The following is a 26,632-nucleotide window of genomic DNA, read 5'->3' as shown; positions in this document are numbered from 1 at the left end:
TTTTCTATTTCTTCATGTAGGAGATAGTTTTAGCTGTAAGGAAGTGGAGAAATGAGAACAGCCAGAATTCAATGTCTGCTTATATTTACTCCCTCAACTAGGTGGGCAGTCTCTGTGGGAAGATGATCATGGCTTTACTTGCTAGTCTGAACATCCAGTGATAGAAGCTTGCCTCACAGACTGGATACCTATCATGTATCTATGCTATCTTTATTTTACAGTTAATTTACACTTAAAATTTCATTATTTTATACTTAAGTATCTATGCTATCTTTATTTTACAGTTAATTTACACTTAAAATTTCATTATTTTACACTTAAATAATTAACATTTTTTATTGTCTGTGTATGCTGATCCATCTTGCCAGTTACATTTGTAATTTTGAATTTAAGTAAATTCAGATTTAATGTATATCATAGCGCAGGCTTAAGGTAATTTTTTTTTTTAAGTTTTTTTGTCATTTGAGACAGGTTCTCACTACGTAGCCCTGGCTGGCTGTTAATTTACTCTGTAGACCAGACTGTTTTTGAACTCACAGAGATCTGGCCTCAGCTTCCCGAGTGCTAGGATTAAAGGCATGTATTACACTAGTACTCCCTAGTACTAGTGGAGCTAGACTACCTGCCTGCTACAGGTTTGATGGAGTCCTTTACTGCTTTGGTAAATTCCCAGCACTTTTTGTTTTTGGTTTTAACCTAAGTTTTCTGAGGACTGCCCTTCAGGGAGAAGAATGTAAAGAATTTCAGTTAGGGAGGTGTGGGCTGTGTTGGAAAAAGGGCTGGAGAGGCTGCTGGGTACTGCTGATTAGCCCTCTGTAGGAGTGGGTGTGAGGCTGCCAGCGCAGATAAGGTCACGAGGTGAGTGAATCATCTGTATTGAAACTGAATTGCCATGATTTGATTAGGTCAGACCCACTCGAAAGGCAGGAGTCAAAACAATAAAAAACCCAGCCCAGAGACTTATTTCATTCTATAGCCTTTGAAAATTTATTCATAAATGAAATTTCACCAGATCTGTGTTGAAATAGGAGCGGTGGGGCTGCATCCCCAGCACCCCGGCCGCCTGCTAGCTCATGCCCGAAATAACAACACACAAATTGTATTCTTTTAAACACTGCTTGCCCATTATATCTAGCCTCTTCTCGGCTAACTCTCTCACCTGGACTAGCCCATTTCTAATAATGTGTGTAAGCACCCCAAGGTGCGCTTACCGGGAAGATTCTAGCCTACGTCCATCCTGGGTCGGAGCTGCCTGGGAGAGCGAAGCCTGGCGTCCAGAGAGCAGAGCTGTGAGTCTTTCTGAGGAGTCTTACCTCACTTCCTCTTCCTGCTGTTTACTCCTCCCACCTATGTTTTAACCTATCAGGGCAAGCAGTTTCTTTATTTAATTAACCAATGAAATCAACAGATTGATATATGACACTCCCACATCAGATCTGTATAACCTAGTAGTAGTTGATTTTATTGATGCCACTGTTTTTTTAAATAAGCATAATTAATTTACAGTTAACAATACGAATAAACCATACATGTGAGCATGACATATTTTTGTACTTTGATGGTGGGAATGTCAAAACTATTTTGGGCACCAGTTTCTTGGGTTAGTTGCTCATGTACAAAAGTTATGCAGATCAGAAGGAAAGCCCAGGAGTGGGAGTGGACTAGTAGATACTTCTGTGTGTCCTGGCCTAAGACAGAAGGTTCTCTCCCAGTGTCCCACACTCTGGAGTGTGCAGTTTCTGGGAAAGCTGGCATCTCACATTCTTGTAGAGCTTGCCTGTCATTTGGAGGTCAGCACACAGTAGACTTAGAAGTTTGGAAAGGCTTTAGTAAAGGGGCTGTTTTGTAGAGCAAATGAGTCTACAGTATGAAGAGTAGGTGTGAGAGCCCAGAAGCAGTCTCTGGCCTTTCTCTTCTGTGCCTGTTCCTCATGCCCTCAGCTCGGAGTTGTTCTGGGGGTTGGACTGTGAGGCATCTCAGTTTTTCAGGCTGGCTTGGAGGATACAACACAGGGAAGGAAGCAAACCCAGAAGCAAAGAGCTCCACAGAAATGTTATTGTTTGGAGTAATTAATCAGCTCATAATTCTCCATAGGAATTTTCCTTTGAGGAAGTCAAGTTTGGCTAGAAAAAACAGTTCCATGTTTTGATTCATTAGTTGTCTAGAAATTGACCCTCCTATAGTCTTAGAACTAGCTATTTCAGACCCATTACTCCCAGCCTGAATTTATGGGACTTTTTTTTTATGGCACATGCTTTTTAATCAAGCAATATGAGAAGGGCCAAATTCTTTCTCAAGCTATTCAACTTGCTCCATTTTTCTCTCCTTTTTCTGTTCAAATTATTAATGAAGTGTTTGACAGTAACTCAATACCAGTAAAAGTAAGGGAAAAATAACTTAAATCCTTAGGTTGGAATATGAATTGAAAGACATTTTGTCAAAATCTGTCAGTCCCATATCTAAGATTTTTATCTTCAGATATCTTTATAGAAGAATGCAAGAATGTGTATGTTCTTGAAAAAATGTGCAAGGTGCTTAAACACTTGAATTTGTGTGCATATTGCTGGAGCAAGTGAGGAAGTGATAATTATCTGGGTTTTTGTATGCAATGTTTGCGTATATGCAAAGGAATAGTTACGAAGTATATGACTGAGCTTTGAGAATAATACTAAAAGCCAGGCAAGGCGGCACATGCCTTTAATACCAGAACTCAGGCAGAGATCTCCGAGTTTGAGGCCAGCCAGGTCTACATAGTAAGACTTTAAAAAAAAAAAAACTAAAACTAAAGTATTTTTAAAAAAACTGGTTTGGTCTTGTTCTCTTGTAATCCCACTATATGAGACATTCAGGCAAAAGGATTCTTGAGAACTTGAGGCCAGCCTGGAACACTGTCTCAAAAAATAATGATGTATAAAAAGAGACATACTTGTTTTGTGTGGAGACTGTGTTGTTCTTTTTTAAAAAATGCCAGTCCCAGAGCGGTGGCCTGAGCAGTGGTGGCGGGCCATGTGGCGGCAGACAGTGGGCCCCAGGCAGAGACGGCTGCTGGTCCCTGAGCAATGGCTGGTTCCAGGCAGGGAGACACATGGTAGGCGGGCAGAAGACAGAAACATGGATAGACAGGACATGCAGGGTGAAGTTGAATGTTTATTCAGGGGGTTATGGAGGGAGAAGGGAGAAGGGGAGAGAGAGAGGGGGGGGGAAGGGGAGGGGAGGGGAGAGGAGAGGAGAGGAGACAGAGACAGAGAAGGGGGAAGCAGAGAAGTGGGGAGAGAGGCAGAAGCGAAGCTGCCTCTCGGAGAGGAAGATGGAAAAGNAAACATGGATAGACAGGACATGCAGGGTGAAGTTGAATGTTTATTCAGGGGGTTATGGAGGGAGAAGGGAGAAGGGGAGAGAGAGAGGGGGGGGGAAGGGGAGGGGAGGGGAGAGGAGAGGAGAGGAGACAGAGACAGAGAAGGGGGAAGCAGAGAAGTGGGGAGAGAGGCAGAAGCGAAGCTGCCTCTCGGAGAGGAAGATGGAAAAGAGAGCGAACTCAGGCCGGAAGCTGAAGATCAGCCTGCCTCAGCGGATGGGGGAGGGAGTGGGCGTGGGTTGTCTCTTAAAGGGACCAATACCATAACATTCCCAGGTCTTCCTTATAATAAAAAGCAGATTAGATCTCTTAAAAGGACCAAAACCATAACAGACTGCACTTTAGATGTGGAGGCTGACTGCAAAAACCTAGCCCCACCCTTAGCTTTGTCCAGGAAAGGAAACCTGTGTTTTGTTTGATTTTTTTTTTTTTGGGAGACAGGATTTTCCTGGTTGTCCTGGAACTCACTTTGTAGATCAAGCTGGCCTCAAACTCAGAGATCCTCCAACCCTCTGCCTCCCAAATGCTAGAATTAAAGGCATGTGCCATCACACCTGGTTTATGATTAGTTTTTTCTTTTTTTTAAATATTTATTTATTATGTATACAATATTCTGTGTGTATGCCTGAAGGCCAGAAGAAGGCGCCAGACCTCTTTCCAGATGGTTGTGAGCCACCGTGTGGTTGCTGGGAATTGAACTCAGGACCTTTGGAAGAGCAGGCAATGCTCTTAACCTCTGAGCCATCTCTCCAGCCCTATGATTAGTTTTTTTAATAATTGATTTTTATGTTTGTTTGGCTGTATTGTCTGTATTTGTATCTGTGAACCAGGTGTATGCCTGTAGAGACCAGAAGATAGTATAGATTTCTCAGGAAATGGAGTTACTGATAGTTGTTAGCCTCCATGGTTGTCTTAGTCACTATTCTATTATTGTAAAGAGACACCATGATCAAAGCAACTCTTAGAAAATAAAGCATTTAGTTGGGGGCTTGCTTACAGTTTTGGAGGTTTAGTCTCCATAGTCGCATGCTGCATCCTGAGAGTAGGCAGAGAGAGGGAGAGGGAGGCATGACTGGCCTATCATACTTCCTCCAATAAGGCTCCCCCAATCCTTCTAATCCTTTCTAATAGTGCTATTCTGTAGTGACTAAGAATTCAAATAGATAAACCTATGGAGGCCATTCTTACTCAGATCACCACATTGGGCACTGGGAAACCAACCTGGATTTTCTGGAAGCAGCATTTACTCTTTACTGCTGAGCCATCTTTCCAGTCCCATTTAAACTTATTTTTGTGCACTTTTGGGGATCAGTTCTCTCCTATTGTATGGGTTCCAGGTATTAAGGTCATCAGGCTTGGTGTCTGGCTTCTGACATCTCAGTGACTTCATTCTCTCTTTTCTACCTGGACTTTTTTTTTCTGAAAAAAAAAGTCATTTTTTTTTCTGAAAAAAAAAGTCATTTTTTTTTCTGAAAAAAAAAAGTCATTTTGTGAGTAAATGGGAGACATGCCTCTTTATTCCTAAAGTACCTAATTACATATTTTCTAAGAATGAGAATAGTTTTTTTCTGTTAGCTGCACATAGCAGTTAAAGTCAGGAAATAATAACTTTTAAATAGTTTGGGACAAGGCTTTATTATGTATCCTAGCCTTGTCTCAACCTCCTATATGTCGGTATTACAGAGATATATCACTATACCTAAATTTTATTTTTAAAATTTTCTTTTTGTGTGTGTGCGTGTGTATGTGCGTGCATGTGTACTCAGGTGCTAATGGAGGCCACATGGATCCTCGAGCTGGAGTTGCCCACAGTTGTGAATCTACTCACATAGGTGCAGGGAACTGAATTCTGATCCTCTTTTTTTTTTGTTGTTGTTGTTGTTTTTTTGAGACAGGGTTTTTCTATAGTTTTGTAGCCTGTCCTGGTACTAGCTCTTATAGGCCAGGCTGGCCTCAAATCACAGAGATCCACCTGCCTCTGCCTCCCGAGTGCTAGAATTAAAGGTGTGTGCCACTACTGCCTGGCTTCGTTTATACATTTATTATGTATGTGTGTTTGTACATATATCGTGACATGCATGTGGGGATACAATTCTTTTTGAGGTAGGTACCAGTATTATGTGTCTCACCTGTACTTTTACAGTGTCATCATTAGATTATATGAACAGATCAGATCTGGCCACTGCTGTGACTATTCTGATAATTCTATGAAAAAAGAAAGGAGTTATGGCCAAGCACTGGTGGTGCACACCTTTAATCCCAGCACTTGGGAGGCAGAGGCAGGCGGATCTCTGTGAGTTCCAGGCCATTCTGGTCTACAAGAGCTAGTTCCAGGACAGGCTCCAAAGCTACAGAGAAATCCTGTCTCTTAACTACCCCCCCCCCAAAAAAAAAAAAAAGGAAAGAAAGGAGTTAGATAATGGAGAACCCTATTGGAGGTTTCCTGAGGAAGCAGCATTTAGGAGACTGAAATCTACATGGGTAAGTGACGAGTTTAGGATTAAAAACAACCTACTTAACAGATGCTGTAGCAGTTGTGAGTTGCTGGGCCCATGTGATATCAGTGGTGGCTCTAGCAAGTTTACTTAGGGAACTGGACTTTAAGTCCGACTCTGCCCCCTGCTGTGGAGCTTAGTTCTTTTTTTTTTTTTTTTTTTTTTAAAGATTTTATTTATTTATTAAGTATACAACATTCTGCCTCCATGTATGCCTGCACGCCAGAGGAGGGTGCCAGATCTCATTACAGATGGTTGTCAGCCACCATGTGGTTGCTGGGAATCGAACTCAGGACCTCTGGAAGAGCAGCCAGTGCTCTTAACCACTGAGCCATCTCTCCAGCCTCCAGTTCTTAATGTTATATAGGAGACATTAGCTGTTCAGCAGGGTGGCTAGGAGGATCTTGGGTCTCATGCCAATCTTAATGTCACATCCAGAACATAATATTCCTCATTGTAGCTGTTGAGTGCAGGGTGAACCAGTCTTTGGAACAAGCAGTGGAGCACTTAGTCTGCACAGGTGCCAGATGAATGTCTGTTCTGACAGTGGCCCTGTGATGTTTAGAATAATGAGAAAGCTGGCTTAGGCAGTACCTTCAGGTATTTGAATCCAGGCTACTAAATCTTGGTGGAAGAAGGGACTTGATTGCTGCCCTAAGGAAAGGCTGTATGGTCAGAGAGGTAGAAGGAAGACCCAATATCCAAAAGGGGGCTTGGTTGTTTGTCTTTCAGAGGTAGAGTCTTACTCTCTTTTAGTTAATTTTCTATTGCTGTGAAAAGACACCATGACCAAGGCAACTTATAGAAGAAAGCATTTATGGGGGCTTGCTTACAGTTTCAGAGGTTGAATCCATTGCCATCATGTCAAGGAGCAAGGCATCAGGCAGGTGCTCATGGCGGTGGAACAGTAGCTGAGAGCTTACATCTGATACACAGGCAGGAGGCAGTGAACAAGATTGGGCCTTGTGTGAGCTTTTGAAACCTCAGAGTTTAAACATCCTTCAACAAGGCCACACCTCCTAATCCTTCCTCAAACAGTCTGATCATTCAAATATATAAACATAAAGGGAATACTCTGATTTAAAAGGCCACACACTGGTCCAGTGAACCTCATTCTTACAGTGTCTTTGCTTTTAAAATGATGGGATTAAGTATGTCACTACTTCTAGCAGTATGAGGAAAAGTAATTTTTGTCTAATTATGCAGGCTAGTTTTTTTTTTGTTCGCTTGCTTATTTGTTTTGTTATTTTTGTTGTCTCATTATGATATCTTTGGCTGTCCTGGGCCAGGCTGGCCTCAGACTCATAGCTATACACCTACTTTGGCTTCTGGAGTACTGGGATTAAAGGTGTGCACCACTGTCCTCAGCTTGTTTTTGGTTTTAGAAAGCTGTTATTTGGGGCTAGAGCAGTGGTTCTCAACCTTCCTGTGACTGTTTAATACAGTTCCTCCTGTTATGTTGGCTCCCAACCATAAAATTAGTTTTGTTGCTACTTTATAACTAATTTTGCTACTGTTATGAACTGTAATGTAAATATCAGGTATCAGGATATGTGAAAGGGCACCAGTACCAATGTCAGGCAACTTAAAACCACTTCTAACTCCAGCTCCAGGAGGATCCAGTGACCTGATTGGTTGTTGCAGACACACAAGCATGTATGGTGTATACATACACACAGACACATAAATAAAAAACCTTTAAAAAAAAAAGCTAGTCTTTGTAAGATTCAGGCTGACCTCAAACTTGGGGTCCATATGTCTCAGCCTTCTGAGTGCTGCCATAACAGTGTCTGCTGTGTTTGGCTCCTCTGTTTCTTTTTTTTTTTTTTTTTTTTTTTTTTTTTTTTTTTTTTTCGAGACAGGGTTTCTCTGTGGTTTTGGAGCCTGTCCTGGAACTAGCTCTTGTAGACCAGGCTGGTTTCGAACTCACAGAGATCCGCCTGCCTCTGCCTCCCAAGTGCTGGGATTAAAGGCATGCGCCACCACCGCCCGGCTTCCTCTGTGTTTCTTTAGTTTGTCCAGTTTGGATTTCTCAGTGCTCGCTCGCTATGTGGTCTCTGTCTAACTTGTTTCTCTTTCTGAGGTCCTGTCTTTAAAGTGGGATTTCAACTGTTGAGAGCTGTGACACCTAGTCAGAGCGTCACAGTCTTGAGTGTGATCCTGGGAGCTGCTTATAAAGCTTCTGCCCAGCTGCTTCCACTGTGTGGCAGGTTTTAGAGTCTTGCTCTAAGCTTAGAAGAAGCTTTGTCCTTGGTTGAAGTAAGAGCTTAGCTGTGCTTGCTTGGTGACAGAGCATTTGCCCAGCACAAGGCATCTCTTCACCTCACCCCCACAGACAACAGCCAGTTCTAAAAAACAAAAAAAAAAAAAACAGAACATACTGTCCATTAGTTGAGAGTTTCTTGAAAGATGAATGCAACCTCTTTTCTGATTCATGCACCTCTTAAGGCCACCAAAACCACTAGTTTCTTTGGTGACTGTCCTCGTAAGACGAATGCTGATCTCCAACACAGGAAATGGAGAAACAAAGGACAGGGGTGAATTTTGGTATGGAGCCCTATGAGGAAAAATGTCAGTATATATTCAGCCATCAACCAAATAGTTATTGAGCACTCACTTTGCAGAAAGACAGTTTTGTTCAAGGGCAGATGTTCTAGGAATGAGCACTCTAGGTGAAGTGGAGCCTAATTGTGTTGTAGGAACAGCTCTGACTGTGTTCACTAAAGCTTGCTGTGGAGTATTTATTATTCAGTAATGGTAGGGATTTCGGGATAGGAGAAATACGAATAGAGAAGTGAAGGAAAAGTGATCTTTCAGGAGAACCATGAAGCTTAGCCCTGAAGAAAAGTAGAACCCATGGGTGCAGTGTTCTGAGTTGGGCAGAAATGTGATGGCCCTGCTTGTGTGCAAGTAGAATGCAGAGCAGGATGTGAGAAGCCAGCCATATATCCTCCCTCCCTCCCTCCCTCCCTCCTTCCCTCCCTCTCTCCCTCCTTCCCTCCCTCCCTCCCTCTCTCTCATCTTTTGTTTTGTTTTTGCTCTTTTGAGACAGGGTTTCTCTGTATAACCCTGATTGTCCTGGAACTCACTCTCTAGACCCGGCTAGTCTTGAACTTGCAGAGATCCATCTGCCTCTGTCTTCTGACTGCTGGGTTTAAAGGAGCATGCCACCACCTCCCAGATACCTTGTGTTTTTAAGAAGTGTTTTAATATCTGTTGTCTCACCTTTATTAAGTAAAGTAAATTTGTATTACCGATTCAGAGAATTTGTGCCTAGCCTCTGTGCTTGTCCTGAGGCGTCACACAGGTGAGGCATGAGTCATGAGAAAGTGATGAACACAGGCGTATATGAATTCTATTTGAGTGCCGTCTTAGATGCTTGTGGAGTTTGGAGGTTTGTTGTTTGTGGCTACATGATCATTGTCAAGTTTAATGTGTAGGGGCAAAAAGTATAACTCAGTGGTGAAACTTTTATGTAGTATAGTGTGAGATCTTGGGTTCAAACACCTGAAAACATCAGACAGAACAGAGAAACCAAACAACTAACATTTGATAATCAGTCTTTAAGAGCAAATTATGCTTTAGATCCCTGGATGGGTTAGAGGTAATGTGAGAAATAGGTTTGCAAACTCAATACTTGCTTTCTTTTACTGCTTAGCTCTTTTGTGTGTATCCTCTTGGCAGAAGTCTCAAGTGACTTTCTGAGGTATCTTTGTGGATTATTAATTTATTGAAGGAACTTAGTTTTTAAAAAAGACACTCCTTGTCTGATCTTTTGGTAACTGGTAAATGTTTAGTTTCTTGTTTCAGAGGTGTCTGGCTTCCTCCTGAGTGTCTGGAATGTAACAGGTTGTGCTCTAAGGCTGACAGAAGTCTGGGCTCTTGCTTTCTTTTTTGACAAGAAAATCGACTCTGAAGAAGCATTTTTTTTTTAATAAAAGTGCTGATCACAGGTTGTCTTCAATACTTAATATGTAGCAAAGGGTGACTTTGAACAGAATTCTGATCCTTCTGCCTTCATCTCCCATGCAGCATCAAACCTAGCTTCCGGCCTTTAGTTTTTTCTCAAACACACACACACACACACACGTAAATAAAATCTTCAGGATACCTGTGTGCTACACCTAAAAGCCAGTTGAAGTAGGCTTGGTAATACACACTTAGACTAAATACTTAGGCTAAAATAGGACGTCAAGATAGGAATATCAATTCTAGGCCAGCCTGGGTAAATTAGCAAGATTGTGTTTCAAAATAAAAATAAAATGGGGCAAAGGATGTAGCTTAGCAAGAAAGTGCTTGCATGCCTTATACAAGGCCCTAAGTTTGAACTCGAGTATTCCATCCCAAAGCCAACTAAAGATTCAGTGAGGAGTGCAGATAAAATACCCAGAGAATTAGGCTGGGCCTGGTAAGACTCTTATGTCTTGATTATGAGTCTCCACCCATGTCTAACAGTGACCCAGCTGAGACATCCAGAAGACTCCAAGACTATTTGGAAGAAGTAAACAGCACACACATCTCCCTCCCATGCCACAACAGATTGGGACACCTCTGAAAACTGTTCTGTAGTTGCCGCTGCAAACTAATTGGGGTGTGTGAATCACAGCTGTATCCTTGATAGACAAATCTCGTGTAGTTTCCATTCCTTTAGCATTTTTTTTATTTATTATGTATACAATATTCTGTCTGTGTGTATGTCTGCAGGCCAGAAGAGGGCGCCAGATCTCATTACAGATGGTTGTGAGCCACCATGTGGTTGCTGGGAATTGAACTCAGGACCTTTGGAAGAGCAGGCAATACTCTTAACCACTGAGCCATCTCTCCAGCCCTCCTTTAGCATTTTTGAAGTGACTTTGTTGTTACTTTGTTTTGAGGCAGTCTCACTGTGTAGCCCTGGCTGACCTGGTGAAATTCACTTGTGGACCTAGTGGGCCTCAAATTTAGAGATTCATCTTTCTTTATCTCTGGAGCGCAGTGCTGAGATTAAAGGTGTATATTTTTGATTTGTTTTTTTTTTTTTTTTTTTTTTTGACAGGGTTTCTATAGTTTTTGGAGCCTGTCCAGGTACTTGCTCTGTAGATCAGGCTGGCCTCAAACTCACAGAGATCTGTCTGCCTCTGCCTCCCAAGTGCTGATAAAGATATGTGCCACCACCATCCAGCTGTTGTTGCCTTGAGTTTTTAATTTTTGAATTCTAAAGTGCATGATTAGGTTTTTAATTACTAAAGTACAGAATTTTCCCCTTTATGCTACGACTGCCTTCAGTGATTTTTAGATTTTATTTTATATATTATTTTAATGTTAACCTGGGTGTAAATCTAGTGTGGCCGACAGCAGCTAGAGGTCTTTTAGAACTTTAAGAAGGCTATCAGGTGGTGGTACTTTAATTCTGGCACTCCAGAAACAGAGGCAAGGCAGATCTGAGTTCAAGGCCAGTCTGGTCTATAGTATAAATTCCAGGATAGCAAGGCTACACAGAGAAACCCTGTCTCTAAGCATCCTCTCCCCCCCCAAAACCCCGCAAAACCAAATAACAAAACAGAACTTTAAAGAGGGAAGCAGTTGGATGTTCACGTTAGTCAGACTTGTGTTGCTGTGACAAATGCTTGAAAACAGTGAAAAGGAGTAGACTCACACCTTTAGAAGTCTCCGTCCGTGTTCCCTTGGATAGGAGGCTGGAAAATTACTGTAGGGAAAGAGCAGCAACAGAGTACTGTAGAAGACCAGGAATGTGACCTATTCATTCAGAGCATACCCTCTATAAACAGGCCTGCCTCCTTGTTTGTACTGCCTCCCAGTCATACCATCAGGGTATGAATTCAACAGTGGGTTAATTTTTTATCAGGTCTGAGCCCTCCTGATCTAATCATTTCCTTATACCCATCAGCTGACAACCAGACAGCTGACACAGTGAGCCTTTGGGGGATGTTTTAGGTTCAAGCCATAACAGCGTGTGGATCTTGCTTGGTATAGAAGTACCTACACTGAACAAACACTTCTGTAGGTCTGTGCTATTGTTGGCTCCTAATAAGCTACACAGCATCTTCTACTGAGGAAGACATACCAGTTTGAGAGCTGATAGGACCTGACCTGGGAATCTTTGCCTTCTATAGTTTACTAGAAGCTGTGTTGTTCGGTACTTTTCTAGGCTAGCCTGACTTTGAGGCCAGATGTCCTCCTTTTTGGCATTGGCCTGACCACCATTTCAACATCTAGCCATAGTGACAGAGATTTGCAAAACAGGGATCCCCAGAGTCTTTAAGACTGTTTTTGGCTGTTTTGTTTTGCCTTTTGGAAGTATGAACCTAATATAGAAAAGTTAGTGCTTATTCAGAAATTGCAGCCGTGATAAGTCTGAAGCAAGTAAAAGAGCTGGTTAAATCAAACTGTTTGTGGGTGGGGAGGAATTCTAGCAGGAAATTCCCTGGGCAAAGACAGTGGATGCTAGTTTTATTTGGTTGGTTTATAAACAAGATGTGTTGATCTGACTGTTTCTGGAATGAAAAAAATGTTTATGATTGTCACACTTTAAGAATGTTCAAAAAAGAAGGTAGCTCAAGCAGTTGTCACAGCTTTAAGCATTCATGGTTGAAGTATTTGTTTAAGCAGTTGGTACTGTGGCATCTTAGAGCAGGTGTCCATGAATTCTCAGTCACAGAGTCTGTGACATCCTTTTTGATGCTGAGGCATTGCCCTTCTGAGGTCCAAGCCTGCATCAGGACTACTGGCAGGGTCAAAAATTGCAGCTAATGATCTGTGGGAGTATGTGTTGGTATGTGGAGGAAGAATGGGGCGGTGATTTGGGAGTGATGGCCATGCTGACATTTTATTTTCTCAGGTCTGTGTGATTAGTCAGTTAGGTCAGAAAAGCCAGTAACCAGAACAGTTTTCTAAATTCAGTTCATTGAAGTCAGGTTAGTATTCATTTAGAGTAATGGCCTTTAGTTTGTATTACAATGGGAGAAACAACCAAACAACCCAGGAAGCTTAGCTTTTAACTTGAAAGTGAAGTCAAGTGGTCATTGCCGTTCTTCATAGTAGATCATTTGGGGAATGGAATGGAAGGGAAGCCCTTTCCCTTTGCAGACTTCTGATAAGTCCCCACCTGGCGTATATACTGTTGGGGAGAGAGCAACATTAGAATCCACGAGGCCACACTTTTGCACTGGACCTCCTCTTCTTTTTTTCTCAGGGCAGTCTCATCTTCAACCTTGACTCTCAACAGACGTTGGTGATCTTGCTCTCTGGATAGTGCTACTCTGTATTGAGTTGAGGTGGGGGTTATTATAATTGGGTGGAGTTTGGAAAGCTAGAAAGCAATTTTTAGTTTCCAGTAAGCACCTACTTAGAAAAGTATGATCATGCATTGTTTCATGGTGAGGGTATAGGCTGAGAATGTGATAGACAGTTCTGTTATACGAATGCCATATGGAAACCTAGGTGATACATTTACATATAGTTTTGTTTTTTGTTTTTCCTAGCAGGCTGCTTCCTGAAGGGTCTCCAACAGGGCTGCTTTGTTTCACAGTTAACTTCCCCCCTTCCAAGTAGGTCTTTGAATCTTTGACTTGTACAAGCTAAGCAAATACTCTACCTAAGAGCTGTACCCCACTTCAATTTTCCTTATTCGTAAGTAGGAGTCAGTTCTTCATATTAAAGTATAGTAAATTCATAAGCTAGTAAGTTATTACTATTAGATATACTGTACTAGAAGAGAAAAACATTCTGCACTGTACATAATTGTCTGTGCTCTGCTGCTATTTGATTAACAGTCCCATAGGTTTTATACCAATGTCACCACAAACATTCAAATAGTGCCTTGTATTGTGGTTAGGCTTTAGGAAATTTTCAGCTTCTCTATAATTTTATATCACCACCATCATAGATGTTCTCTAGAACATTGTTATGTGGCTTGTGATTACCTAGTTAAATGGGTTACCACTTATGTTTTGTGATTTGGTAATGCATATAAAATCTTAATTGAATAGTGTATGAAATTTAGTAAAACTGCTCAGTAATTGAAGCCCCGTACCTGTCCTACAGGGTAAGTAGTCAGCAAATGTGTGCTGAAGTGTTAATTGTTGTGTTGTCTTAAGATAATTGTAGTTTGCTTTAATTGGATTCTTAGATGTCACATGAGTTTGAAGGTTCATTCCCACTTACGTATACAAGTCTGGCCACCTACCTCCACTACGCCTCCTGCTCTGCCTGCTTCAGCCAAATGGACAATTAGACTTAGCTAGACAAATGTTCTACCACTGAGTTATATTCCCAGTCTACAACAACAAAACATTTATTCTAGAGATAGGATCTCACTCTATAGCTGAGGCTAGGCTTCAGTTCTTAGTAGGTCCCCTGCTTTAACCTCTTAAATGTTGGGATTGCAGATATGGCTATAATCCCAAATGTTAATCCTACAAAAAACAAATCTTAATTGTTAAAAGAGGAGGAGGAAGAAAGAAGAAAGAAGAAGCCAGGCATAGTTGTACATGCTGTGGGGGCAGGAGAATCAGGAGTTCAAGGCCAGCACCCACTGGATAGTGAGTTTAAGGTCAGCCTGGACATGATACCGTGCTCCCAAGCAACAAAACAGGAAAGAAAGAACAAAAATACATGCCATAAAATTCACCATGTGAACAGTTTTTAAGTGTTGCCAGTTAGTAGTGAGTAATATTTAACCAGAGCATATGGAGTGTTCAGTAAGCCTCTCACACAGGGTGTTAAAGATCAGCTTGGATTTAGACCATGGTCTAGTAAAGCATATCTGTTTAGTTTTGGACTTCGAACAGTATTTTTCTCCCTTTAAGACACGTTTGTACCTGTGTGTATTTATATACAAGTTGGGATCTTTGCTTTCTTTCTATGATATTGGAAAGAAAACAAGCCACCATCAGCAGAAACCACTGTCCACTGTAGGTTTCTTTGGTACCTGCGATAGTGATGATTTATAAGAAATTCTCTAAGTGACAGGAGCTTTTAAAGCAGCTTTCCCTGTTGATAGACAAGATAGATGTGGTACTTACTGCTTAGAGGTAGCAATTTTCTCTCCCACATATTTTACCTTTTAGTCTCTGTTTATGTGACCATGGCTGCTTCTGATTGATTGAATCTGGATGTTCCTATTGCTTGTAATCTTCTCTTATCACAGTCGCTCCAGCTCCCCATGGCAAAGAAACCCCATCAGCTTCCTGAGCCAAGAGTAGTTCTAAGGTGAGACTAAAGTCTAAAAGTGACCTCCTTTATCTAATGTCACAGTGTACTGAAGGCCTTCCTAAAATGGGAGCTGAGAATCCGCCTGTCTTTTTCACATGGGGAGTCCAAGTAAATAATTTCACACTATTGCTTTGTATTGTGTTCAGATACCGCTAGTTCTTTGGCTAAACTGCTTTAAACTAATTAACTTTTCAGAGGTTTTTGTGTTAATGTTGAACTCACAGTACTGGATTTTACCTTCTGAGTATGTGGACCAAAAAAGCCTTTTCAAGACAGGATCTCTCTCTCTGTGTATCTGCTCTGGCTGTCCTGGAACTCACTTTGTAGACCAGACTGGCTTTGAAATCACAGAGATCCACCTGCCTCTGCCTCCCGAGTGCTGGAATTAAAGGCACTGGGGTTCATTCTTTTAAATGTGTTCTAAAAAGAAAATCTCATTTTAATTACAAGAGTGATAGTAACAGTCTAACAGCTTAAGTACTGTTTTAAGGTAGCATACCTGTTGAGCTCCTGGGAGTTGACAGAATTGGCTGCCTTTGCCACATTTCATTTGGTTAATAATGAGTTGAATCTCACAACTTCTTTATTTCTAGAAAGTAAAAACTAATAACTGTTCTTTTAAGAGTCTTTAGATTAAAGTAGATAGACGTTTTATTAACAGATTGGATTATTGTGAGCTGAATATGCCATATGTGAGTTTACTTAGTGAACTTACTTGAGTGGGAAGCATTCCCACTGGGCTCCTATAAGCACAGGGCATTCATTACACATGGGGAGGCAGCAGAGTAGCTAGAGAGCCTTTTTTCCAGGGCCTGGATTCTGTTGGCGTAAGGCTTCCTACTTCTCAGGCCCTTAAAGCTATTTGGACAGAGTTAGAGTAGGGTCCTGAGGTCTTGGTGCCTCACTGGCTGGTATCTACCTCTCCCTCCCATCAGGTGACATGCTTCAGTCCCATCTAAATAGGGCTCTGTATCAGTGATAGGAAGCACCAGAAGGACCCTTTCCTCCACTTCTCTCAGCTGACTGGTGTCCTTGCTAACTACTATATAGTGATTTTATTCCCCATGTATCCTTAACAACTGATGTATAATATCTACTTTCAAGGTAATTTTTTGATATTTTGGGTTATCTTGTAGATACTTCTGAAAATCACTTCTGCCCATTTGAGACTTCCGTCTTTGGATTAAAGGTGTCTGCTAGATTTCTCTAGGTTGTTTTTTCATCATTTTGAGACTCACTTCCCAAGAGCTTGGAGGAAGTCTCCTCTACATATAGCCTTCTACCTCAAGTGGAATTGTTGCCTCATTGTGCTGTTAGATGCTGGATGTATGCCAGGCCCAGCAGTGGGGTGGGATGAGTATCTTGATTGTTAGGGCTTTTCCCAGTTACTGCAGCTCTTAGGGCAGTTGTGAGCAGCTTGTGTGGCTGCTCCCACACTGCTGTCACAGAAGGCTTTGTCTTCTCCAGGTTCTGTAGGGACCAACACTTTTGTAGCTCAATCTGGCCTTGTGAGTAGTGGAATTCAGGTGTCTACCACCCACCCAAACCTCCAACACATTTTCTTTCTTTAGCATTTTGAGTGCAAAGTTTCCCTGTTGTAACCTTGCTGGCCTTGCGTTTGCAAGTTGTACAAGCTGGCCTCAGATTTGAAATCCTCATGTCTCAGCTTCTTCACTGCTGGGATTTTAGGCCTTTGCCACCCATATCTGGCTTTTCCAGTTCTTCTAATACCTTTAAAGTTTTTCTGATTTCCGGGTGGGGAGTGTCTAAAGTTGCTGCCATGCAAACTGTCTTTTCCCCTGTGTACCATGGCTGGTTGACATGTGTTCAGAGAGCCAGGGCCTTTTGTCAAGGCTCTGAGAGGACCCATTATTTTTTATTTATATAGTTTTGTGTGTGTGTGTGTATGTGTGTGTGTTTTGTGATTTTTTTTGTTTTTGAGCTCTACATTTTTCTCTGCTCCTTGCCCTGCCTCTCCCCTCCCCTTCAACCCTCTCCTAAGGTCTCCATGCTCCCAATTTACTCAAGAGATCTTGTCTTTTTCTACTTCCCATGTAGATTAGATCCATATATGTCTCTTAGGGTCCTCATTGTTATCTAGGTTTTCTGGGATTGTGATTTGTGGGCTGGTTTTCTTTGCTTTATGTTTAAAAACCACCTATGAGTGAGTACATATGTTAATTGTCTTTCTGGGTCTGGGTTACCTCACTCAAAATGATGTTTTCTAGCTCCATCCATTTTCCTGCAAATTTCAAGATGACGTCATTTTTTCTGCTGTGTAGTTCTCCATTGTGCAAATGTACCACATTTTCCTTATCCATCCTTTGGTCGAGGGGCATTTAGGTTGTTTCCAGGTTCTGGCTATGACAAACAAGGCTGCTATGAACGTAGTTGAGCATCCTTTGGATATATACCAAAAACTTGTATGCTGGGTTTTGAGGAAGGTTGTTTCCTAATTTTCTGAGAAATTGCTACACTGATATCCAAAAGGGCTGTACCAACTTGTACTCCCACTAGCAATGCTGGAGTGTTCCCTTTACCCGTCAACCTCTCCAGCATAAGTTGTCATCAGTGTTTTTGATGTTGGCTATTCTTACAGGTGTAAGATGGAATCTCAGAGTTGTTTTGATTTGCATTTCTCTGATGACTAAGGATGTTGAACATTTCCTTCAGCCATTTTAGATTCCTCTGTCGAGAGTTCTCTGTTTAGGTCTGTACTCCATTATTTTATTGGATAATTTGTTCTTTTGATGACCAGTTTCTTGAGTTCTTTATATATTTTGGAGATCAGACCTCTGTCTAATATGGGGTTGGTGAAGATCTTTTCCCATTCTGTAGGCTATCATTTTGTCTTGTTGACCGTGTTCTTTGCTTTACAGTTTTAGGAGGTTCCATTTATTAATTGTTCCTCTCAGTGTCTGTGCTGTTGGGGTTCTATGTAGGGAGTGGTCTCCTGTGCCAATGTGTTCAAGTATACTTACCACTTTCTCTGCTATGAGGTTCAGTGTAGCTGACTTTATGTTGAGGTCTTTGATCCATTTGTACTTGAGTTTTCTACATGGTGATAGATAATGGATCTGTTTTCATTCTTCTACATGTTGATATCCAGTTATGCCAGCACCATTTGTTAAATATGCTTTCTTTTTTCCATTTGATATTTTTTGCTTCTTTGTCAAACATCACATGTTCAAAAGTGTGTGGATTAATATCCGGGTCTTCAATTTGGTTCCATTGGTGAGAGGACCCATTTTTATGAAGTTGGATTTCACTAGCATAGGTACATAGAGCTCAGATTTCTTTGTGTACACTGTGTCCCTGTTTCCACCATTCATTCCTTAGTGGCAGAACTTTGATAGCTTCTGGCATCCAGACAGAGACAGCGGTGAGCTCCTTTGAGACACTCTTTCAGGTAGCCTTGAGTCTGGTGTCATGGAAGGTATAAATATATATGCGGTGTTAACAGGGGTGCCTTGCCAGGAACACTGCACCCTTTCTCCTAACAGATTGTAGCCACCAGGCTCTGTATGACAGTGGTTGGTGTTTACTGATCTTGGGTTTTGCTTCCCTGAAGGAAGGGATAGGATCTCTGTAGTGACCAAGAGAGCATTTGAGGCTTGTATAAATTTTTTTCCCCTATGGCTAGTAAGATAGTTTAATAGGTAAAAGTATTTGGTGTCAGTCTGTTTAATCTTGAACCCTGAGACCCACGTGGTAGAAGGAGACTCCGAAATGTTGTCTTCTGACTTCCATATACATGCTGTGGCACACACATCCTTTCTCCCCAATAAAGAAATACTTAAAAAAAAATTGCTGGACGCTGGTGGCGCACATCTTTAATCTTGGCATTTGGGAGGCAGAGGTAGACAGATCCTATGCATTTGAGGCCAGCCTGGTCTACAAAGTGAGTTCAAGTTATACAGAAAACCCTGTCTCAGAAAAAAAAAGTGTGCACACACACATTTAAAAATTATTCCAGGGAAACAACTTAATATAGATATGTAGCTATAATCTACAAGGTTTCTTGTGCAAGCAGGCATGACCTTTGCTTATAGAAAACCAGCATTAGAAAGACATACAGGCTACTTTTTTCCAAGTTGCAGAACCAATTTTTTATCCCTAGAGCATGGAAAACTAGCCCACAGTAGTTGGAGTTGTGCCCTGGACATTGCCTGACTGCTAAATGCAGAGCACTTCGTCATGCCTGTGAGACACACACCCCGTGTTGTCATGTGACCACAGATAGTAGACTGAGCTTATGCTTTTAGTGGGGAAGGGTGTGACTTGTAATCAATGCTATTTTCATATACACTAAGAATTTAAAATTAAGAATCAGATTAGGAAAGTAAAAGATGAACTGGACTTAATAGATGGGAAGGTAGATGAGCTAAATTAAAGAAAAAAGTAGGAAAAATAAAAATAAGAAGTCCTCATCCCTCCCCGTTTATCCACTAGGTGCACGCCCAGTCCTGAGTTTTCCCTTTGGTGTTTCCAGGGTTGAGACAGGCTTTGCCCATGCTAGACAGGAACTTTACTGCTGAGCCACACCCCAGCCCAGCAACTGGGGCAGGGTTAGGACAGGCAAGTGGGAAACAGAGGAGGAAAGTAGACAGAGAGATAGGATGATGAATAGGGTGTAATAAATTGGCCAGAAGATCCAGATGTTCTGATTTGGGTTTTAGTTATTACCATTTCGAAGTTTTCCCAATACTCACATGAAAATGGGAGATTAAAGTTCAAAGGAATTAAACAAAACTGGCCTCCAACTCCTGTATAGTCAAGATAACACTATAGTCCTCCTAGCTCCCCTTCTCAGTGCTGGGATGGGCCTGTGTCACTATGCCCTGCCTACGTTTTTTAATTAAGTAATTAAATCCCCACCCCACCCTGTGTTCACGTGTGCTGCATGCATTCAGGCACACAACAGGACAACTGTGGGAATCGGTTCTCTCCTACCATAGAGGATCTGGGGGTTGATCTTAGGTTATTAGGCTTGCTGGCATAGATCTTTACTCACTGAGGTATTTCTTGCTGGCCCTTGCTTCATTCTTTGAGAGAGTCTTGCTGCATAGCCCTGGCTGATCTGGGCTCAAACTGGTGGCTGTTCTCCTTCTTCTCCTTATGCCTCCCTTGGGAGTCAACTGAAGATTTAGTTTGTATTATGCTAGGAATCAGTAGATAACAGACTAATATCACACATACCTGAGTATCTAACATCCAGATTTGTCAGCACCACACACTCTTCCTTATTTTTGTGATTTTGGTAACTTGTAGCTCTTACAGAGGAGCTAGGTTCATTTCCTAGCTCTGACATGGAAGCTTACAGTTATCCATAAGTCCAGCTCCAGGGATCTGAAGTCCTCTTTTGACCTTCAAGGACACGGGCATGCATGTGGTGCACATACTTGTAGGCAAGCCACTCATAAATCAGCTGGGTGTGCGTTCTGGGCTAACCAGGGCTACATAGAGAAATCCTGTCTCAAAAAAACAAACAAACAAACAAAATAAAATGAATAAAAGTAAAAATAAAAATTAAGAAGAGTTGAGTGTGGTGGTCCAGGCCTGTAGTTCTAGCCTTGCTGGGCTGGAGTGTGGCTTCGCATTAAAGTACCTGCCAGCTATGTGCAAAGTCTGTGCTCAACCTTTGGAAGCAAAAGGAGGATAAAAGTCCCAAGCCCAGAATTCCTGACTGTTCGAGTTCCGCTGCCCTTTTCCAAATTAGGAAAAAGAATACACAACACAAAAAGAAAACTCAAGGAACTACCGCTTCTGTGAGCCTTGTTCTGAGTTTCTTAGTTTTTGCCCTTTGTTCACTTTTTATATTCATTTATATCATATGTAGCATATAGGGTTCTTAATTGTATTTTGTGGAAAATATTGGGGAAAACAGTATCTACTCCATTTCCCCAGAAATCCAATTTATTGTCTTTTTAAAAAAAGGTGAATGTGAGCCGGGGTGGGGATTTGGAGGGTGGGGAAAGGCACACACTTTTAATCCCGGCACTCAGGAGACAGAGGCAGGTGGATCTTTCTGAGTTGGAGCCCAACCTGAAGTACAGAGCTGTTCTAGGACAGCCAGGGTTACACAGGGAAACCCTGTCTTAAAACAAAACAAACAAAAAGATTGATGTGTATGATGTTTGCCAGTATGTATGTTTGTACACCGTGTGCATGCCCTGTACATTGTGAAGGCCTGAAGAAGATGGCAGATTCCTGGAATAGAAGGTATGTATGGTTGTGAGCTACCGTATGGGTGCTGGGAACCAAACTTAGGACCTCTACAAGAACAAGTGCTCTTAATGGAGGAACCATCTCTAGTCCCAGTTAATTGCCTTTAAGATGTTTTATACAGTCTAATGTCTTTTTTTTCTTGTAGTTTTACTATATTCTTTGTTTGTTTGTTTGTTTGTTTTCAAGACAGGGTTCTCTGTGTAACTGTCCTGGCTGCCCTAGAACTAGCTCTTGTAGACCAGGCTGGCCTTGAATTCACAGAGATCTGTCTGCCTCTGCCTCCTGAGTGCTGCGATTAAAAGTGGTGGAGTTTTTACTGTATTCTAAAGGTATCAAAAAGCCTGTCTTTTACATTGTAACTATAATTTGGTGGTTTCTCTTGTGTGTATAGAGAACTGAGGAAGGAACTTAACTTTGATTGTTTGCTTAGATAATTGCTTATTCTAGTGCCTTGGAAGTTGGTTTGTGAGTCTCCTCTTCTAGTCCATTGTCTTAACAGTCTTAAACATACTAGCTTTATGTTTGACTACTGGACATGACTCTTAACTTTGTTTCATTTGAGGGCCAGGATTGGACTCTGTCTCTTTAATTTTAGTTAAAAGGTGTAATGAATAAGAAAATTAATAGCAGCCGGGCGATGGTGGCGCTATTTAATTCCAGCACTCGGGAGGCAGAGGCAAACGGATCTCTGTGAGTTCGAGACCAGCCTGGTCTACAGAGCTAGTTCCAGGACAGGCTCCAAAGCCACAAAGAAACCCTGTCTTGAAAAACAAAAAAACAAACAAAAAAAATTAATAGCAATGTTTAAAATAGCAGAAACCCCATTGGAACTAATTGCTTTGGATTTGCATTGTCTTTAGTGTTTCTCCTTTTCAGTGGCCTTGTTTTCTATAAGAAGTTTATTTACTTTGTTTGCATTACCTAGGTTAAAAAGTGCCACACACACATGCGCACGCAGAAGCACGCATAGACCACCCCCTAGCATGGTGTTAACAGCAGGTTTTGCTCTTTGTCTTTAGTGGGAAATTGCTTATGTCTGTGATTACCTAAGAGCATCCACAGGTCCCATGAGGCATCATCTGTATGACTGCTAGCTCAGAGGAAGTAAGTCTTAAACTCCCTGAAGCCTATAGGGCGAGAGGAAAACAGATTTTTAATATGACTCTGCTAGGAACAGAGGGCAAGAAAGCCCACAGCCACTTGATAAACAAGTCCTATGTTCTTGGGATTCAGCATGCTATGGTTTCAGTATGTACAATCCCTTTAAATTAGTAGTGAGGTGTTTTTATATAAAATTTCAAAATAAGTGTTACTTTACACTTAAGAAACCAATCATTTCCAGTGTAAAGCAGCTGCATGTTGTTGAGGAGCACAGGAATAAGAGACTTGTCCTTCAGGTAGAACTTCTTGGCAGAACACTTGGGAAGTGTGCAGTCTTGACAGGAGCAGCATTGCTGATGACTGAACCTGCTCTTCTTTTTTTTTTTTTTCCAGGCTGTGTGCGCTCTAGGATGGAGCAGGTGTGCAGGGGGTGAGGACCCAGCCTGGGACCACATCGCTTCCTTCCTTCCTTAGCGACTGTTGGCTTGAGCAAACACTAGCCTGGGACGAGGATGTCTGTGGGCATCTGGCTACTGCACCCCCTCTGGGGAAGGACTTTTCTTCTCCTACTCTCTGTGGCTATGGCTCAGTCCCACTGGCCCAGTGAACCCTCAGAGGCCGTGAGGGACTGGAAGAACCAGCTCGAGGCATCGATGCACTCAGTGCTTTCAGACTTCCATGAGACTGTTCCCACTGTGGTTGGCATTCCTGATGGCACGGCTGTTGTTGGGCGCTCATTTCGAGTGAGCATTCCCACAGATTTAATAGCCTCTAGTGGAGAAATCATCAAGGTGAGACTACATGTAAAAACAAGAATGAGGAAGGGTTCCTGTCTTCTATTTTAGTTTTGATGTTTTTTTCCTTTTTTGTTGTATCTTATTTATTGAGATGGGGCTGACCTGAATGCTCACATGTATATATGACTACCCCATATGTGCCTGGTTCTTCAGATATTAGAAGCAGCTGTCAGATTCAGTGGCCACCATTCTCACCTGGAACTATTACTCTTAATGAGTAAGCTTGGAAACCTGCCCAGAAGTACATTTTTCTTTTTTAAAATTTTATGTGTATGTTTTGCCTACATATATATATGTGCACCATGTATGTGTTATGTGTGCCTACTGAAATCAGAAGAGGATGTTGGGTTCCCTGGAACTGGAATTAGAGATGGTTATAAGCTGCCACGTGCGTGCTAGTAACTGAACTTGGATCAGATCCTCTGGAAGAAGCACAAGTGTACTTAACTACTCTCCACCCCAGCCCAGCAGCCCTGTCATGGAGGCTCTTGGTTGAAACTTTTACAAATTCAGGGGTGTCCTTCTGATACACAGACCCAGATTTCTAGGCTGACTGTTCCATGCCAGTCTTACCATGGAGAGGTAAATCTGTTTTTTCTTTCCCTTTCATCTGGGTGGCTCTTGACTCCTTTACCCTCTTTGAGCTCTCTTTTCCCTCTGGACTCTTCTGTACTTCTGAAGGCTGTAGCTCATGTAGCACATGAATTCCATAGAACTCTTTGTACCCCAGCAAGCCAGATACTAATCTGTTAGGCAAGGAGTGGCAGTTTTGAAGGATACATTGCTTGCTTAGGTTTTGGTATGACCCTCTGAATAAACCCTGCATTGGTTGGCTTTGTTCCAATGGTTATTGGAATGTTTTACATGGATTAATTTTGACCAGAAGTATCTTGAACTGATACAGTGAACTAGATATTTGTAGTATCTGGCAGAGACATGTAACAATCTTATTCACCAGGGGCATAAAGAGCTTTTACTGGGAAAACAGGATTTGATCTGAGCATATTTATCTATAGAGACCAGACAACTTATTAGCTGGTGAGCCTATGAGAAAACAGATGAAGGGTGGGGGGTGTAGTTCAGTGATAGAACATTTGCCTAGCACACATGAGACTCTGTTTTTGATTCCTTGGCATTGAACAATAGCTTGAAAATTCAGCCCAGCCCACTCTTACAGGGCTGTATAGGTGGAGGATTTGGAAAGGTAAGGCTTAACTTTATTCTTGGAGCTGTGACTTCCTCACCTGTAAAACAAGCTTGAAAAAGTTTTTACTTATTTGGAGATAGTCTTGTTGTTGGTTGTTTTTGCTCTTACTCTTTTGGCTCTTTTTGAGGGACCCACCACCCAGATACCAAATAAATCACACACAGAGGCTTATTCTTAGTTATGAATGCCCTGTCTTAGCTTGGCTTGTTTCTTGCCAGCTTTTCTTAAATTATCCCATCTGTCTTTGGCCTTGGGGCTTTTATCTTTCTTTAGTCTTGTATACCTTTTCTTTCTTACTCCATGTCTGGTTGTGTAGCTGGGTGGCTGGCCCCTTGAGTCATCCTCCTTTTTCCCAGATTTCTCCTCCTATTTATCCTGCCTGACAGCCCTCCTTACTTCTCTCTCCTGCCTCACTATTGGCTGTTCACCTCTTTATTAGACAATTACGTGTTTTAGTCAGGCACAGTAACACAGCTTCACAGAATTAAACAAATGTAACATAAACAAAAGTGATACACCTTAAAATAATACTCCCAACACAGTCTCACTGGCTTCTGAACTATGATCATCCTCCTGCCTCTGCCTACTGAATGGTGGGATTACAAGTGTGTGCCATCCGCCTGACTGGAAGGTCTATGTTAAAGGAATTTCTTTTCTGATTATAATAACGCAAGGACTGAGAAACGGCTCAGCAGTTAGGAGCACTTGTTTTTATAGAGGACCCAGGTTAAATTTATATTCTTAGCACCTACATGGTGGCTCGTAACTGCCTTCTGTAACTTCAGTTTCAGATCCCTGTTCTGACCTGAGAGCACAAGGTATGCATGTGGTACACAGACATACATGCTAGGAGAACTCCCATACACATGAAATAAAGTAAATCTAAAAACAAATTTTTAAGAGTTACATAGGCTTGCAAAGTCTGTGGAAGAGAAAGAAAACTTTCTTGTGGTTTCTGCCATTTTCTACTTTTATTAGAGATTGACATACTACATATAAACATATTTTAAATAGACCCAAGATTTATTTATTTTTACATGTGTGTCTGTGTGAGTGAATGCCAAGGGTGTGGGTGCAGGAGGAGGCTAGAAAGAGGATGTTGTATCTGTAAGAACTGGAGTGAGAAGTGGTTGTGAGCCATTCAACATGGGTGCTGGATGCTCAACTTGTGTTCTCTGTAAGAGAATAAGTGTCCTTTTGTCTTTCTCTCTCCCTCCCTCTCTCTTTCCCCCTCTTTCCTTTCCTTTCTTCCTTTTTTTTTTTTTTTTTTTTTTTTTAGTGGGTTTTAGAGACAAGATTTCTCTGTGTAGCTCTGAAGCCTGTTTGAGAACTTGCTCTGTAGACCAGTCTGGCCTTGAACTCACAGAGATCTTCCTGCCTCTGCCTCCTGAGTGCTGGGATTAAAGGCTTGCACCACCAATACCTGCTCTCCCATGATTTTTAATACTCATTGTGGATGTAACTTTTAGTGGCTACCTAATAATATTGTTGCCTATAAGGCTGTTTTTCTTTCCTTGTTTTGAATCAGGTCTTGCTATGTAGACCAGGCTAACCTCAACCTCAACAGAGACCAGGCCTGGCGGTGGTGGCACACGCCTTTAATCCCAGCACTGCCAGGGAGGCAGAGGCAGGCGGATCTCTGTGAGTTCGAGACCAGCCTGGTCTACAAGAGCTAGTTCCAGGACAGGCTCCAAAACCACAGAGAAACCCTGTCTCGAAAAACTAAAAAAAAAAAAAAAAAAAAAAAAACAAAAACAGAGACCTGTTTGCGTCTCTCTTCCGATTAAATTAGTGCATCACCATGCCTGACATAAGAAGCACTTTAGACCAAGTATGTTGGCACATGTTTGTAATCCCAGTCCATGGGAGGTGGAGGCAGGGAGATTAAGAGTTCAAGATCATCCTCGGCTAACATAGTAAATATGAGGCCAGCTTGAATACCTGAGACTCTGTCTCAAACAAACAACAACAGTAGTATTTTAGGTCTTATTGCCAAGATGCTTGTTTAGGATAACCTTCAAATAATTTCTGACAATAGTACCTACTTTATCCAAGACATCATTTGCTCATTACTTCTCAAGGTTCTTTATCTTGATCCTCTCAGTTGTTTTCATACTAAAGCTAGAAACATTTTATTATTTTGAATCTGCTCAAAACCACCCCCTATTACTGATAAGTATTTAGGATGAGACCCCTGTGATCTGTTTTGAGGTTTCCTTCCTTTCCCCTTTGCCTC

The 26,632-nt window shown here is 41.7% G+C and overlaps 1 protein-coding gene across 11 annotated transcripts in view; it reads left to right on the top strand.

The window, feature by feature from the left end:
- The window catches only part of Dag1 (dystroglycan 1), a 66,809-nt gene that overhangs the window by 24,898 nt on the left and 15,279 nt on the right, over positions 1-26,632 (top strand). For 7 of the 11 annotated variants that reach the window (XM_050139187.1, XM_050139194.1, XM_050139193.1 and 4 more), the window contains one exon: positions 22,786-23,183. In XM_050139187.1, the coding sequence (XP_049995144.1) occupies positions 22,905-23,183 (279 nt within the window). In that variant the 5' untranslated portion in view covers positions 22,786-22,904. Of the gene's footprint in view, positions 1-14,998; positions 15,061-22,785; positions 23,184-26,632 lie in introns of all 11 variants that reach the window. The other 4 variants (XM_050139191.1, XM_050139188.1, XM_050139186.1 and 1 more) reach the window with 1 other exon arrangement.

This window comes from Alexandromys fortis, unplaced genomic scaffold, assembly GCF_014885135.2.
Source record: "Alexandromys fortis isolate MF-2015 unplaced genomic scaffold, M_Fortis_MF-2015_v1.1 scaffold_36, whole genome shotgun sequence".
NCBI classification, from domain to species: Eukaryota; Metazoa; Chordata; class Mammalia; order Rodentia; family Cricetidae; genus Alexandromys; species Alexandromys fortis.
The sequence above is the reverse complement of the archived record's forward strand: the minus strand, read 5'-3'. Positions and strand labels throughout refer to the sequence as shown.